The sequence below is a fragment of the Equus asinus genome, chromosome 13, assembly GCF_041296235.1.
Source record: "Equus asinus isolate D_3611 breed Donkey chromosome 13, EquAss-T2T_v2, whole genome shotgun sequence".
In the NCBI taxonomy this organism is placed as follows: domain Eukaryota; kingdom Metazoa; phylum Chordata; class Mammalia; order Perissodactyla; family Equidae; genus Equus; species Equus asinus.
The window spans coordinates 40,548,669-40,565,760 of NC_091802.1; the positions used below are offsets into that span (position 1 = coordinate 40,548,669).

Consider the following 17,092-nt stretch of genomic DNA (forward strand, 5'->3'; position numbering starts at 1 on the left):
TTTGAAGAGCTTATATAGCCTTTCCTCTAGGTGGTGTCACAGCAGGAAGGATGTTTTCCTTTCTAATGTTTATACTAAATCCCATAGGAACATCTCATTAGTCTGCTTTTTACTTGCCTGGGAAGAGTTACCTGTCTCATAAAAATGTGCATTTAGGCTGTTACTAAGTTATTACCCGTCACAACTACTACCTGTCATTGGATCCAGAGCTTCACATTATGTCTTCAAAAGGAACCGTCGTCACAGTTCTAACAGCATCCATCATTAAGCAGATGTGAGTATACTAAGTTCATTAAGTCCTTGTTGACCTCTCCACCTGGCATTGAGCTTGATCAGGAATGAATCCATACTTCTTTTCCTTTCTTCTCCAGAAAGGGGAAACTATTAATATCTGATAATTATTGGTGAACTTATTAATCAGTATTTTATTTTTTTCTGCCCTGTTGATTTTCCTGTTTTCATTGTTTTTTCGATCTGCCCCATTGTTTTCCCATTTTCATTCGGTGTATGGATTAAAATGTTAGTCCTAAATAAGGCTTTTAAAAAAGGAAATTGCTAGATTCCTATTCTATCTCTCCCGGTCGGGTTTGATCGCTAACAAGAAATTTCCTGGAAAAGAGGCTGGTTACCTTTTGGTTTTTCAAAGCCCACATTTTATAACATTTTTTGTGCTCCGTTTTTGCTTGTGGTATTATATTAGCCCAAAATTTGTCTAGGTGTTGGTTTATGTTTTCTGTTTTATTATGATTTGTTAAAAGGTATCTGTTCTTTCTCAGGAGTACTTATTCAGCCTTTTCTTAAGAAAGCTATTTGTTCCTGATCCTTTATGAGGCTCTAGGAGAGAATAGTTTCCTTGCCTTTTCCAGCTTTTGGAGGATGTCCACATTCCTTGGCTCGTGGCTCCTTCCAACTTCAAAGCTGCCACAGCCAGTGGAGTCTTTCTCATATAGCATCACTGTGACACTGACTCTTCTGCTTCCCTCCTCCACATTTAAGGATCTTTGTGATTCTATTGGGCCCACTTGCGTCATCTAGCATAATCTTCCTATTTTAAAGTCAACTGATTAGCAACATTGCTTGCCCTTTGTCATGTGGCCTAACATAGTCAAAGGTTCTGGAATTGAGGCATGTACATCTTCAGGGGCCCATTATTCTGCGTGTTACACAATGTAAGGGAAAAACACAATTTACAATAGCACCAACAAGTATAAAATATGCAGGAATAAATTTAATGAAAAAGGTACAAGATCTACATGAATAAAATGTTAAAATATACTGAAGGACAAAAAACTAGAATAAATGGAAAGATATATCATGTTCTTGGACTGAAATACTGTATTCATCATTACAAAAATGTTAGTTGTCTCTACGTTAACTTAGATCCCAATAAATTTATTGGGATCCTCCAAAAATTGATTTTTTTCCAAATAGACAAGATAATTCTGAAGTTTTATAAGAAAAATCAAACAAATTTGAATAGCCAGGAAAATTCTAGGAAAGAAAAGCCACAGAGAGACAAGTCTTTCCAGATATTAAAATATGTTTTAAAGCCTCAGTAATTAAAATAGTGTAGTATTAATGCATGAATAGTCAGACAGACCAATAGAACAGAATAAGAAGTCTAGAAACAGACTCTCAAACAGCTTGGAATTTAGTATATGATAAATGTGACATTTAAAATCAATGGGGGAAAAGATGGACTATTATATGCAATTTGGGGACAATTCTATATCACTTGGGGTGAGGGGCAGGGCAGGGCATGTTGGAATCATTCCTTCCAGTAGGACAAATAACAAATTGATCAAACATTCAGGTGTGAAAAATGAATTCATAAATGTGCTAAAGGAAAACATAGGAGAATTCTTTCATAAGTTTGCAGTCAGAAGACCTTTCTAATAATAATTTAAAATTAAGAAACCATAAAAAACGTATAAATTTGACTATATCAAATAATTTGTACATGTGTGAAAAACACAACCTATAAAATCAGAAGACAGACGACACACTAGGGAAGAATATTTGCAATTACGCCACAGATGGTGACCAGAAAGAAAATACAAAAGGCACTTAGAAAATGCCTTAGAAAAAGTGCTCAATATCACTCATAAGAAAGGAAAGGTGCATTTAAACTACAGTGAGATAGCATTTTTTTTTCCACCTATCAGATTAAAACAATCAAAGTTTGATAACAAATGCATTGTATTGTGTACAGACTCTTATTTATTGCTGATGGGTGTAAATTTGTACAAGTTACTATAATGCCACTATAATCAACACTGTGTGATATTGGCATAAGGGTTGGCAAATAGATCAATGAAAAAGAATATAGAGTCTATAAATAGATTCACACATTTGTGGTCAATTAATTTTTGACAAAGTTTCCAAAGTAGGTCAATGAGAAAATGATAGACTTTTTCAATAAACGTTGCTGAATCAATTAGGTAATTATACAGCAAAAATTAATACATCTTGAGCTCTACCTCACACTACTTATAGAAGTTAATTCAGGATGAATTAAACACTTAAATGTGAAGGTTACACATATTGAGTTTTTAGAAGAAAACATGGAAGACTATCTCCATAATCTTGCTCTAAGTAAAGCTTTCTAGCCCATGGAGAATACTTCATATAAAAATAGATTGAACTTCCTCATAATTAAAATCTTTTGCTGATCAAAGTATGCCACTAAGAAAGTGAAAGGCAAGCCACATCCTGGGTGAAAATATTCATGATATACATTTCTGACAAAGGACCTCCACTTTGACCCAGCAATTTCATGATTAGGTATATGCCCAAGAGAGATGAGTGCATGTATACACAGAAAGACTTGTGTAAGAACGCGTATAGCAGTTTTATTCTTAATAACACCAAAATGGAAACAACTCAACTGCTCATAAGCTGGATAATGGATCAACAAACTGTGATTTATTCATATAATGGAGTAGTACTCAACAACAAAAAAGAATGAACTACTGGTACTCACAACAATATGGAAGAACCTCAAAAACATTGTGTTGACCTAAAGAAGTCAGACACAAAAGAGTACAAACAGTATGATTACATTGATATTAACTTCAAGAACAGGCAAAGCTCATCTACAGCGTTAGATATCAGAAGAGTGGTTGCCTCCTTGTGGGGGAGGTGAGTTGACTGGGAAGGAACTCTCAAGGTTGGTATTTTACATCTTGATATTCTATTTTATATCTTATCTGGGTGATTACTTGACCGTGTATGTTCTTAAAACTTCATGGAGCTGCATACTTTGAAGTGATGCATTTTATTGTATGAAAATTATATCCCAATAAATTATGGTTAACATAATAAGTCAAGATTTGATACAGTTGTGTAGCTATATGAATGCTCACTACTTTATTCATATACCTGAATTCAAAATGGATAAAAGATTCACGTGTGAAAAATGGAAATCATAGATGTGATAAAAGAAAACAGGAAAATTTTGTTATAACAATGACTCAAAATCAAGAAACCGTAAAAAATGGATAAATTTGACTTGAAAAAATAAGTGTTTGACATAGTTCAAAATTTAAAAATGTACCAAAAAAGAGACTAGAAGGAAAGCTATCTAATTTAGAACAGAGTGGCTAACCCAAGAAATGGTCAGAGCTAGAATTAACCTATGTCTTTAACATAATATGCAAAAATTGCAAAAACAGCTGTGAAAGGCTAAAAGTAACACAAGAACCCCCAAAGTAGTCATCTTCTACTAAAGAGATTTTCCTACTTAAGTTCCACTTTGATGTTGCATAATCAACCAAACCTGAAAATATGTTTAACTCCTAACATACAACTAGATTAATTAATCTATGTGAAATATTGTATATCATGGAAGGTAGTTGTGTGTATCTTTCTGAGACCAAATTGGATTTAGTTCATTGGAAATTATTACAGATGCTGAGGAAACTGTTAAACAGAAACATTTTTGTTTTGCTACAATCTTAACCAAGGCAGAAAAGAAACCATGGGGAGGGCAGAGAACAGGTGGATGACAGACAGACCGTCTGTGAGACTTATATGGTGGAATTACAGGTGGCTGAGATTTGTGATTTTATGACACTTTTTTTGTGCTTTATTTCTGAGTGCCCAAAAAATAGAAATAGAACAGTGAAGAGGAGAACTTTACTCCAGCTTTCCAATGTGTGTGTGTTTTTAAACTTTTAAATTTTGAAACAATTATAAATACACAGGAGTTGCAAAGATAGTACAGAGAGGTCCCATGTATCGTAGTTCTCCCCAATGATTGTATCTTACTCAACTATAGTACAATTGTACAATCGGGAAGTCAACATTGATACAATGCATGTGTTTAGGTCTATAAATCCTTTCGCATGGGGAGATTCCTGTACCCACCGCTGCAATCAAGATGTGCAGCTGTTCAGCCACCAAAAAATCTCCTTCATGCTGCGCCTAATTTGTTTTCCATCTCTCTAATTTTGTCACTTCAAGAATGTCGTATAAATAGAGTCATAGAGTATATGACACTTTGAGAGCGCATTTTTTTATTCATCATAATGGCCTTGAGATCTTGAGAACATTTTTGTTGTTTTTGGCTATTACAAATAAAGCTGCTATGAGCAGTCATTTATTTTTTTTTCCAATCCCTTTACTTTCAACTCACCTACGTGTTTATATTTGCAGTGAGCTTGTTGTAGGAAGCATGTCATTGGGTCATGCTTTTTTATCCACTCTGCCAATCTTGATCCTTTAATTGGTGTATTTAGGCCATTTCAATTTGCTGTGATTACTGATATACGGAGCTTAAGTCTGCATTTTGGTTTTTGCTTTCTGTTGGCTCCCTCTGTTTTTATATTTCTCCGTTTTCTTTTCTCTCCTTCCTTTGGGTTCCTTGAATATGTTTTAGACTTCCATTTTGATTTATTTATAATTTTTGTGTGTTTCTTTGCATACCTTTTTAAATAGTCACTCTAGGTATTACATTATACAGACATAACTTATGGTTTACTGTGTTGACATTGTATCGCTTCAAGTGAAGTAAAGAAAACTTACCTCCCTTTACTCCTTTTCTTGGAGCTTTCTTTTTTTCTGTTTGCACCTTCTGGTTTTTCTGGGTTGTTGGTTTCTCCAGCTCCCAAGGCGGGATAAATGAGGCAGAAAGAAAACCCAGGGCACTTACCGTGGTGTTGCTCCTTGGATGTCAAGGACTCTAGTCTGTTTGGCGTCTTCTTCCACCTTTCAGAGTCTGTTTATATTTGTTTTATATGTAACTTCCAGGGCTTTTAGTTATACTTAGGAAGAGGAATGGGGAAATGTACATCTACTTCATCTTTCTGGAAGTAGAAGTTCTCTACTTTGCTTTTTCAGTGTGTGAGAATAATTCTTCTTATATCCTAAATGTCCAATAACAGACCAATGTCCCTTATTGTATTTTATGCAGCCACTGAAATAGTGGCCACAAGACAATCTTATATGTTTATTAGAATTGAAAACGCTTAGATGACAGTGGAAAAAAAAAGGTACTACAACTATATGCCTACGTAACTATGATTTCCAGTATATGGAAAAACCTATTATAGGAAAGAAAACTGGAAGTTCCCAAAATACTGACAATGGATGTTTGGGGCATAGAATTATGACTGATTTTTTTTTCCCCTTTCATGTGCCAAATTTTTTAAAAAAGGAATCTAGTACTTTTGTTTAAAAATTTTATTTTTTTCCTTTTTCTCCCCAAAGCCCCCCGGTACATAGTTGTATATTCTTAGTTGTGGGTCCTCTAATTGTGGCATGTGGGATACCACCTCATCATGGCTGGATGAGTAGTGCCATGTCTGCGCCCAGGATTCGAACCGGCAAAACCCTGGGCCGCCACATCAAAGCTTGCGAACTTAACCACTCCACCATGAGGCCGGCTCCCAGAATCTAGTACTTTTATGCTTAAAAATAAAATACAATTTATTGTTTTTTATTCCTAAATTTCCTCTCAGAAAGATACATACAACTATCTTCCATAATATATGATGTTTTGCATAGATTAGTCAACTTATTTGTATTTGAGGAGTTAAAAAATATTTTCAGCTTGAGTTTATGCAAAATCAAACTATTGGCATAGGTTTAGACAACTGCCTCGGCATCAAATGGTTATTATATCAACAGTAATAAGTCACAAGCTATATTTGCCATGCTAAAGGAATGAAACACATTTTATTTGGAGGTTAGCAAGAAAGCTTTATAGACTCCTAGAATATTCCAAATAAGCAGGCAGGAGAGGAAATGATAAAGTGGAAATGTACCGAGGATGCTTAGAGGACAATTTTAGGAAATGGAAGCCTTCTTGACTTGAGTTTCAAGTTAGGATGTCTCTGAGTGAAGCCCCATCGCCTTTCCAGGACGCTGCTGGATTCAATTCCTCCGTCCACCATTCCGGGTGTTTAGCACTCACGAACAGCAATTTTCAACTGTGCAAATTACATACGCAGAGCAAGGCTCACAAGTGTTTCTCGGCATGCTCGTTGTAGGACACGGGTTACAGGAAAGCCTGCAGAAAATCCATTTTGAACTAAGCTTAACAAGGGGAAGCTGGATAAAACGTCAACTCAGAAAAAATCATGCTAAAGTTTGCCCTGCAAATTATGTTCCGAAGAACATTGTTTGCAGAATAACATTTGACTTAAGCCTATTTCATCCCTGGACCTAGCATTGTCACTTCATGTTCACCATAGCAGTGGTAGTTGAATAAAATTTTATGTGTTTTCTTCCCTTTGCAAATGCCACCTTATGCATGTTCCTGATTTCCCTTGATTGGAAGATGGGAGCAAAGGGCGACTCCATTGTGAAATGTTATAGATGATATTTCCTCCTCTTTAGAACTGTAGAATGTTTTTGAACATTCCTATCGTCATGTGATTAGCCTCAGCCACTTTTCATCACTCTTTTAAGAAGATCCTTTAACATGTTAGGGAAGTTTGACCCTGGCCAGATCTTAGGGAAAGAAGATTCTCCTACATGAGCCTCTTTGAGACTTGGGGAGATTTTCAGAGGAATTGTGTGGAACTTACCTGCTGTCCTCGCTCTCCAGGAGACCCCGGTACGTGTTGATCTCACCCTCCAGCCGGGCCTTCGTGTCCAGCAGCACCTCATATTCCTGGTTCTGCCGCTCCAGGTCGCAGCGGATCTCAGCCAGCTGGTTCTCCACATTATCGATCAGGCACTGCATCTGGGCCAGCTGGGAGCGGTACTGGGCCTCGGTTTCTGCCACAGTGCATTCCAGAGATTCTGTCTGCAGAAGGAAAAGAGTATAAAAAGGACTGTGTAGCACAGTCTCTGGGTCCAGATTGCCTGTTTCAAATCCTCGTTCTATCCTTTTCTAGCTGTGTGACTTTGGGAAAATCACTTAGCTTCTCTGAGCCTCAGTTTTATTCTATAAAAAAATGGGGAATGCAAAGTACCTATTTCATAGGATAGTTGTGAGGATTAAGTGAGTTAATAGGTACAAAACACTTGGAATAGTGCCTAGAAAAATTTTAAGGGTTTTATAAGTGTTAGTTATTCCTACCACCACTGTGACCACCACAACGTGTAGCATAGTTGTGTAGCTTAAAGAGGATCAGCAGCATTTGAGAGGAAATGTTGAGTCTGGGCTCCTGGCAGGGAGGAGCCGCATAGTGTGGTTAAGAGAAGAAGCTCTGGGATTGAAGCACCTGGATTGAGCTTCCACTTTTGCCTCTTAACAATTGCGTGACCCCCTGTTACTTAATCTGAATCTCAGTTTTACTTATCTGTGTAATGGGATTAATAAAGGGAATTACTCCATAAGTTTACTGTGAGGCTTCAATTGGCATTGTGCCTCTCACAAGGTGAATGCTCCTACTGGGATAGTACAAGCTGCTGACCTGTCATTTCTGCTTCTGCTGGGTAAAGACCAGTGCTTGGGAAAGGCAAGGAGAGGAAATCCTTGCAAATTGGAAATTCAGACCCTCTGCCACATGAACTGTGGGTCTCTCCTTTGGGTTATGGAAGAGGGGATAGAATCTCCGGGCCCGATTCTTCAGTGACAACACGGAGCTGTCTTTCCCTTACATACCAGGCTTTGTTGTGCTTGGAGCTCAATTTCCAGAGCGTTGGCTGTGCGTTTCAGTTCCAGGATCTCCGTCTGGCAGCCCTGCAGCTGCTCCGCACTGGACAGTTGCTGCTGACTCAGCTCCTCCGTCTGAAACACAGGTATGGTTAAAGAACCCGAATACGGCAGAAGTCTGGAAGCCCGTCATTGTGTTGCCCCAGGTGCTGACCTGGACAGCAAACCACTCTTCTGCCTCTCTTCGGTTGTTGGCCAGCACCGTCTCATACTGACAGCGCATCTCATCCAGGACACTGTTAAGGTCGATGGTGGGGGCAGTGTCTAGCTCCACACTGAGTCGGTCACCAAGCTGTTCACGAAGCAAGTTGACTTCCTGAAAGTGGAAATGGAGTAAAGAGTGTCACAGAGTGGCGGGGAAAAAATTCACTTTGACATCTCAGTGGCATCTTACTTCTGTGTTTTGGATAGTGGATTTAATTTAGATGGCTTAGGTTCAATCTTTTTTCACCATTCAGTTTCTTCATCTGTGAAATGAGTGTAATAATTGTACCTTTTCCAGAGAGCTGTTGTGAGATTCGAGTTAACATACATATAAAGCACTTATACAAGTCCTTGGTACTTTTATAGTAAGATCTCAATTAATGTTAGCTGTTACCATTAACGAATGTTCAAAGGGAAAATATACTTTGTTAGATCATTTAGCTTTTCATCTTTTAGCTTCATCAACATGAGATAATCGTAAGTTTCACTTTTTATGATTTTATAAAGTTTAGATATGCAAAATATTTAAAAATATTGGTCTAAAAATTGCATGTCTTTATCTTCCCCCTTTTCAAAATTGAGGTCACATTGGTTTACAACATTGCATAAATTATTTCAGGGGTACGTCATTATGTTTTGAGTTCTGTATAGACAGCTTCGTGTTCACCACCAAAGTCTAGTTGCCATCTGTCTCCACACACATGTGCCCCTATACCCCTTTCACTCTCCCCCTGCCACCTTCTCCTCTGGTAACCACCAGTCTGTTCTAGCTATCTGTGTGTTTGTTTATTTATCTTCCACATACAAAAGACTTGGAAACAACCTAAGTGCCCAACAATGGAAGAGTGGATAAAGAAGATGTGGTATATATCTACAACGGAGTATTACTTGACCATAAAAAGACGAAATCTTGCCATTTTTGACAACAGGGATGGACCTTGAGGGTATTTATCCCCTTTTTTGAAATGACCCTCATACTCTATGTTTATCAGCCTGATTTTCATACCTTATGGATTAGAGTCAGGGGTGACATAAAGCTGTCAAGGAAAGATAACCCACAAAAGCATTGGCAGGTGAAGGCTTTGGTCTCTTCACCTGTACTGGCCAGGGGTCGTTTCACACGTACATTCAGAGACACGTGGGAATGATCAGGCTGAATAGTAGTAGTGCCCTGAGTAATTTTGTTTCAGCTTAAGCAACATCTACACAAGTTCGATTTATACACACAACATGAGATCTATCAGTCTAACTTTGTCGCTCTTAGAGCTCTTCAGGTGTTTTGCCGCTTTCCTCACCTGTTCGTGGTTTTTCTTAAGGCAAAGGAGATCGTCCTTTAGAGACTCCACATGTGCCTCCAGGTCAGCTTTGCACAAGTTCAGCTCACCCAGGATCCCGTGCAGGCCGCTGATGTCAGTCTCTACCAGCTGGCGAAGAGACAGTTCGGACTCGTACCTTTCATAGAAAAAGAGATATAGCCAATGCTTCCTTTGCTAGACACTGAAAAGTGCTGGGGCATGCTGATAAATGACGCGTGGACTCAAGGAAGTCAGGTGCTATAATTTCTCTTACATCCCAAATAATGATAAATTCGAGCTTTGTGAGCATTCTTAGCTTAAAAATATATTTGTACTGTGTGTGTCTGTGTGTGTGTGTGAGAGAGAGAGAGAGAGAGGCAACCATAAATTATTTTCAAATTTGAATTAAACTTACTTGGACCTAAAGTCATCGGTGGCCAGTTTGCAGTTGTCAAGCTGTACAGCAAGTCTAGAATTCTCTGCCTTTGTGCACAAGATCTGGAAAGTAAGTTTAAAAAATAGTTCTTTGAAAGAAACCTAAATACCTATTCATGTAACACCTATGCATTATTTATCTTTCAAAAGCCTTTATAAGACAGTATAAGTTTCAGCTTACTTTTCTTATTAACTATGTCACTTTATTAAAAAAACAGTGCCAATGTATATACGAAATAGAGAAATAAGAAGCTTTAGTTTTTTAATGACCCAAAACATTTGCCATGTTCCTTGATGGTTGAACTCGGTTAAAGTTTTCTCCATAAGTAGTTTGTATTATGACCATATCCCCAGCCATGATATTAAAAATTCATCAGTAAGAAAAGAAAATTATTATTAGGTGAAATTAGATGATTAAAAAATGACATTTCAATATCTTATACTAAAAATAATATAGATGTACAGTGTTACATACAGAAATAATTTTAGATATAACAGGTTTTCCTCATGCTCTGCATGATAAGGTAAAGTTTAGAGGTGAGCGAGTTTATTATGGTCACTCAGGTAGCGGCGGCACTGGGGCTAGTGCTGATATTTCCTGACGCGTAGTCCAGTGCCCTTCCCTCTACATCACATCCGCTCTGGGAAGTCCCTTTCCCTGGCTTCTTCCGTAGAACGGCCTCTTCCCGTAAAAAGATAAAGCAAATCACAGATTGGGAAGCTGGGGAGTCAGGGCAATGAGGCACCAGACCTTTTGTTGGAGATCTTCAATCGTGTCAAAATAACGCTGATAATCAGGGCACACCAACGGGACATCCTCTTCACATTGCTCTCGGATCCTGCATTCCAGCTCTGCATTCATCTCCTCCAGGCCGCGCACCTTCTCCAGGTAGTTGGCGAGTCTGTCATTCAGGAACTGCATGGTCTCCTTCTCATTGCTGTTGAACACCCCATCCTCACACCAAGCACAGTTCCCCACCAAGCACGGAATATTACAACTCCCAGCAAAGTGGCATGGCGTGATGCAACCGGCTGGCAAGTGAGACCGGGACAGGAAGCTAGGGGTCTGGAATCTGGATGCAGCACAGGCGTTGGGGAGACAAGTGGTTTCCAGCGAGCAGCTGGAAGCAATTGCACAATCAGAAGCCCTGGCACAGGACTCAGAAGGGCAGCCTGTGGGGGAGCCATCAGAAGTCATTCTATTAGATGTGAAGAGCGAAGACTAGTTACAAAACTCTGATTGCCTGACTCCAGAGGTCTGCTTCCCTCCTGAGACTTTTATATAGCCCCCAAATGGGTATTTACAGAATGCACCGGATGTTTTCTTTATCACTGTTTGGTGCCAGTTTTCATATCAACATTCATTAGTGCTGTTTATTTGCTGAGAAAGAGTTTTATGCCTCATAAAAGAAGCATAACTTCAGGTTACTAAATAAGGACACCATTTCCATGTGCTAGGAGGATAAAATGCTTGCTTCAGAAAATCTTCATAGGAAGCATCATCTTTTTGTCAGAAAAAAGAAAGAAAGAAAATTTGGCCAATCAGAAATTATAGATACAAATGATTATGAATATGGAAAACAGTATTTCCACAGATTTTGATCCTGTTCATTGAAAATTGTTTATTGTCTCCTTTTAAAATTAATGTTGCAACTCATTAAATGCCATTTATCTGTTTGTGCCACCACCATAAAAATGTTCCGTGTGTTTAGCAATCTTTGCAATGCTTTTTGTGGTCTTGCTGTGCTCACATGGTGGAGGAGTGAAGTGTGTACTGGGTTTAAAGCGTATGTGTGTGTGTTTGAACCAGATCTGCCTGTGTGCAAATTGAAAAGTCACTTTACATAACTGATGGGCATAATTTGTGCACTCCAGGCCAAAGTATAAATTGGTTATCAAGACCTGGAGTTACGATCTTTGATTTCCTGAAACTTGCCTTTCCCACATTTCCTGTGCCTCACGGGAAACTGAACCCTCATTCATTACACTTCAGAGCAGGGGCAAGGAAGCTACAGAAGGCTTTTATTCTGAGATAGGGAATCTGTTTTCTCTTATTTATTTATTTTTGGTGAGGAAGATTGGTCCTGAGCTAACATCTGTTGCCAATCCTCTTTTTGCTTGAGGAAGATTGTCACTGAGCTAACATCTGTGCCCATCTTCCTCTATTTTGTATGTGGAATGCCGCCACAGCATGGCTTGATGAGCGGTGTGTAGGTCCGTGCCCAGGATCCAAACCCATAAACCCTGGTCTGCTGAAGGGGAGCATGTGAACTTAACCACTATGCCACCAGGCCGGCCCCTCTCTTATTTATTTTTGAAGACCCAAATGTCATGAAAATTTAAAATATTGGAACTGGGGAATAAAACTCTATGATGAGGGTTCCAGACCAGCAGTTCCGTCAGGTGAAATCCCTGGTGCAGGACAGAATGGCTACGGATTTGACATGTAGCGTCTTTGGATTTTCTCGTGAATTTCATCTCCATTGTTAAGCATAACCTATTTCACTTTGCTTGGCTTCAGTCATGGTTGTTTGATTTCGTAATATGCCCTTACCTCAGAACATCCACTTACTGCTGCCAGAATCGTTTTTGTAAAATAGGAATCTTTTTTTGCCACTCTCCACTTACGAAGTCCAAACTTCCTGGCTTGGCAAATATGATCTTCCTTAATCTGGTGCCAATTTACCTTTCTAGGCTGATTTCCTAATACTTTCTCATCCTTCAGCCTCTGTCGGTGCTGTTTCCTCGGCCTAAGGCTCTTCTACCATCTTTTCCTGGGTGAACCCACATGTCAAGACTTGTGACATGGCGCCCAACCGCCTCACGTCGAGATGGAGGCTCTTTCCATAGCATTTTGCGCACACCTCTACTATAGCACATTGTCACATTGTTTAAAATTTTTATGTTTATGCCTTTATTTTGGACGATGTCTCCTTTAAGACAGATGTATCTTATTTGTCTTCTTACCCTCAGCACTTAGGACACAATATAATAGGCCCTTAATAAATGTTTGCTAAAAGTGTAATCACTGGGCTTAATACAGATTGTTTTGACACATGATTCCTTATGAAAAGAATTTAACACTCAAGGACAGGGAAAATTGGTGGAGGACAAAGAACACTGTCCTAGTGGACGTAATATTTATATTCTAGTTCCAGTGCTGTTGCGTGCTAGCTGTATTGTCTTCATCTAGTCATGCAGCCCCTTTGGGCTTTAGTCCTCACTGTAAAGTGGGAAAAATACTACTTGTCACTTGTACTGTATATCGTAGTCAAGAAATAAACAATATGAATATCTTTCACTTTATAAACAGTAAATTGTGATGCTAGTGTAAGATCTCCAGTTGATGAATCTTGGTCCTCAATGACTCCATAATTGTCAAATACATATTGTTTTTGTTCCTCCAATTTTTTCTTGAGATAAAACTTACATATAGTGCAACACAGGTTTTTTTTTGTTTTTTTGTTTTTTTGTTTTTAAAGATTTTATTTTTTCCTTTTTCTCCCCAAAGCCCCCTGGTACATAGTTGTATATTCTTCGTTGGGGTCCTTCTAGTTGTGGCATGTGGGACGCTGCCTCAGCGTGGTTTGATGAGCAGTGCCATGTCCGCGCCCAGGATTCGAACCAACGAAACACTGGGCCGCCTGCAGCGGAGCGCGCGAACTTAACCACTCGGCCACGGGGCCAGCCCCTAGTGAAACACAGTTTTGACAAATGCATATACCTATGTAACCATCACCCCAGTCAAGATACCTAACATTTCCATGACACCAGAATGTTCCCTCGTGCCCATTTTCACCAATCCCCACCTCCCAAAGGTAAACACTGTGCTGATTCCTATCACTATAGATTGGTACTCTCTATTTGTGAACTTCATTAGCAAATCACACAGTGTGCACATTTTTGAGTCTGGTTTCTTTCACTCAAAATCATAGTTTTTAATTCATCCATGTTGCCACTCGCACCAGCAGTTTGTTCTTTCTTCTTTAATTGCTGAGGAGTATTTCATTTGTCAATGCAGATAACCATTAACCACTCAGTAGATAGGAGAGATAAGGTGAATTTTACCTGAGCCGAGAAGGTGGTCTCCACAAGGGGAGAAAGCGTTCTGGAGAAGTGTGGTTTGCAGCATGATTATAGAAAATTTCAGAACAAAAAACGTGCATCAAACATGACAGGGATAGATTTCTTTCTCAAAGTCGTGAGGAGGTATTTTGCTGCAGTTTCACAGGTAGACAGCAGATCGACCTGACTCTGTTTTCTGGGAAGAAAAACTTATCTTCAAAAGAGTACTGGTACTGACATCAGAGGAAGGGAGGTGTTCATCCCTCTCTTCAAAGAGTGCATCCTTTGCATCGGGATAGTGTCTAATGTTTAAAGCAGATGTACAATGCATGTTTGACAGGCCATAAGTCAGGCTGCTCCGGGAAAAACAACTATAGGCCAAATCAGGTTTAAACCAGAATGGTTTCCCCATATACCTCAATCCATGAACATCTATTACTATTTTCATCACACTGTATGAATATGCTACAATTTATTTGTGCATTCTCCCTTGGAAGAACATTTGGGTCATTTCTTGTTTGAGGCTATTATGAACAAAACTTCTATAGCCATTCTTATACAAATATTTTTGGGATATATATTTTCATTTCTCTTGGGTAAATATCTAGGAGTAGAATGGTTGAGTCATAGAGTAGTTATTTGTTTCTTTTTATAAGAAACTACCAGACTTTTTTCCAAAATGATTATACTATTTTATACTCTTACCAATAATGTGTAAGAGATTTCGTTCTTCTGTATCTTCACCAACATTTGATGCTGTCAGACATTTCAATTATAGACATTTTTGGTCAGTGTAAAGTGTTATCTCACAGATTAATTTACATTTCTCTAAGGACTAATGATGTTGAACAACTTTTCATGCTTTTATCGGCCATTTGGGTATCTTCTTTTGTGAAGCAACTATTCAAGTCTTTTGCCTATTTTCACGGGCTGTTTATCCAGGAGAAAGTAAATGCCACTTGACGATACTTTCTGTACTGTCCCTCTGCACTTACCTTTCCCAGTGTTCTTTAAAGCTCCCTGTAGGTCTGAGATTTCATCTGCTATAATTTACTCTTTTAATCCAAAAGGACTTCCTTCAGTGTTTCTCATAGTGTAGGCTTTCAGATGACACTTTTTATCAGTTTTATTTATCTAGAAATGTTTCCATTTTTCCACCAGTTTTGAACATTGTGTTTTGCAAACTACAGAATTCTGGGTTAATACTTTTTTTTTCTTTTAAGACCTTGGAAATGAGGTTTGATTGTCCTCTGACCTCCATTTTATCTGAATAGTAGTCAGACAGCCTGTTTCTCTTTGCTCCCTTCTGTTTAATGTGTATTTTTCCCTCTAACTTCTTTCAAGATACTCCAGTGATCTTTGCTATTTAGCAGCTATAGTATATCTAGGTGGGACGTGTATGTGTGTGTTTAGGCTGTGTTTATCCTGCTTGGAGTTTGTTGAGATTCTTGAATTTGTAGGTTAATAAAATATATCACTAAACTTGGAAAAATTTCAGCCTTCCCCCGCAGCCCCCAGTTTCTCTGCCCCACTTTCTTCTTTCATTCCAGAACTCCGATTTCATGTATGTTGAACCACATGATACTGTGCCACAAGCTGCTCGGGTTCTGTTTAAACAAAAACAGTTAAATTAAAAAAGTTTAATTTTTTTTCCTCTCTATGTTGAGTTTTGATAATTTTGATCAATCTTAAGATTATTTTGAGCTGTCTTAATTCATTGACTTCACCCCTAATTGGCAGTTTCCACCCTGCTATTAAGGCCATCTATTGAATTCTTTGTTTCAGATTATGCTCTTTGGTTCTAGGAGTTTCATTTGCTTCTCTCTTACTCAACTTAAATAATTTAAATTTAAATTTAATTTATTATCAATTTATTAAATAAAAATTTAAAATCTCACTTTCTGGTGAGATTCTTCATCTTGTCCACACTTTTCCTTTCACATCTTGTTCATCTTTTTCTTTAAATCCCTGAAGATATTTATAATAACTATTTTTAAATCTTTGTCTGCTAATTCTAACATCTATGTATCTATGGACCTGTTTTTATTGGCTGCTTTTTCTCTTAATTATAGGTGACGTTTTCCTGCTTCTTCACACATCTGGCAATTTTTAATTGTATGCTGATCATTCTGGATGATCTATTTTAGGAAGTCATGATTATGTTGTAGAGTTTTGAGGGTTGAGTTTTGTTCTGACAGGAACTTAAATCACTGGAATATCCTCTTGATCCTCTCAGCCTTGGTTTTAGACTTTTCTGGGACAGGTGTAATTTGGTGTGTTCTTTATTTAGGGTTGTGATCCTTGTTCATTTGGTGTGTTCTTCTGGAACATCGGTTCAATGCATGAGGTACTCAGAGAGCTTTGTCCACTCTGGATGGGCTGGAACATTGATGTCTGTTGGTATAGAATGACTTCTGGTATCTCCATTCAGCTCTGTATCCCCCAGCAGCCAATTTCTTCTAGCCTCCTGGGATTTCACCCTGCGTGTGTGCAACCCAGCCCTCGGCAAGTACTCGATAAGAACTTTTACACAGACTTCTGCACCTTCCCTCATACATCTTCTTCCTTTCTAGAACACTGTTGTGCAAATTCCAGCTGCCTAAACTTCATCTAGATATGCCACTTGTGCCTCAAACTTGACACGTCTAGAGCAGAACACTGTATTTCCCTTTTTAATTCTCTCCTCCTGTGCTCGATTAGTGACAGAACCCCACTCCCTAGTCTTTTTGTGACACCGTCTTCTCTCGTACAGCCCTTTGACCACCAGTTCCAGTCAATTTGTCTCTGAGTATGTCTTTCTTCTCTTTATCAGTGTGACAGCAATCTTAATTTCTTAATTGTTCTTAATTTTATAGTACCACAGCACTTTACTAATGCTACTGGTAGAGCACTTGTATTTTTTATTATAATGCAATGCCTAGCATTCAATAAATAATTGTCAATTATATGAAGGAATGAATGGGCATTGCGTATGTGTCTGCCTCAC

At 38.5% G+C, this 17,092-nt stretch overlaps 1 protein-coding gene across 1 annotated transcript; it reads right to left on the minus strand.

The window, feature by feature from the left end:
* Nucleotides 1-5,616: 5,616 nt before the first annotated feature.
* KRT40 (keratin 40) lies at nt 5,617-11,581 on the minus strand. The gene is made up of 7 exons (XM_014833949.3): nt 10,793-11,581; nt 10,022-10,104; nt 9,607-9,763; nt 8,262-8,423; nt 8,057-8,182; nt 7,032-7,252; nt 5,617-6,511 (listed from the first exon to the last, which is right to left on the minus strand). The coding sequence occupies exons 1-7, from the start codon at nt 11,237-11,239 to the stop codon at nt 6,412-6,414; spliced, it is 1,296 nt and encodes a 431-aa protein (XP_014689435.3). The 5' UTR covers nt 11,240-11,581; the 3' UTR covers nt 5,617-6,411.
* Between the last annotated feature and the right edge of the window lie 5,511 nt (nt 11,582-17,092).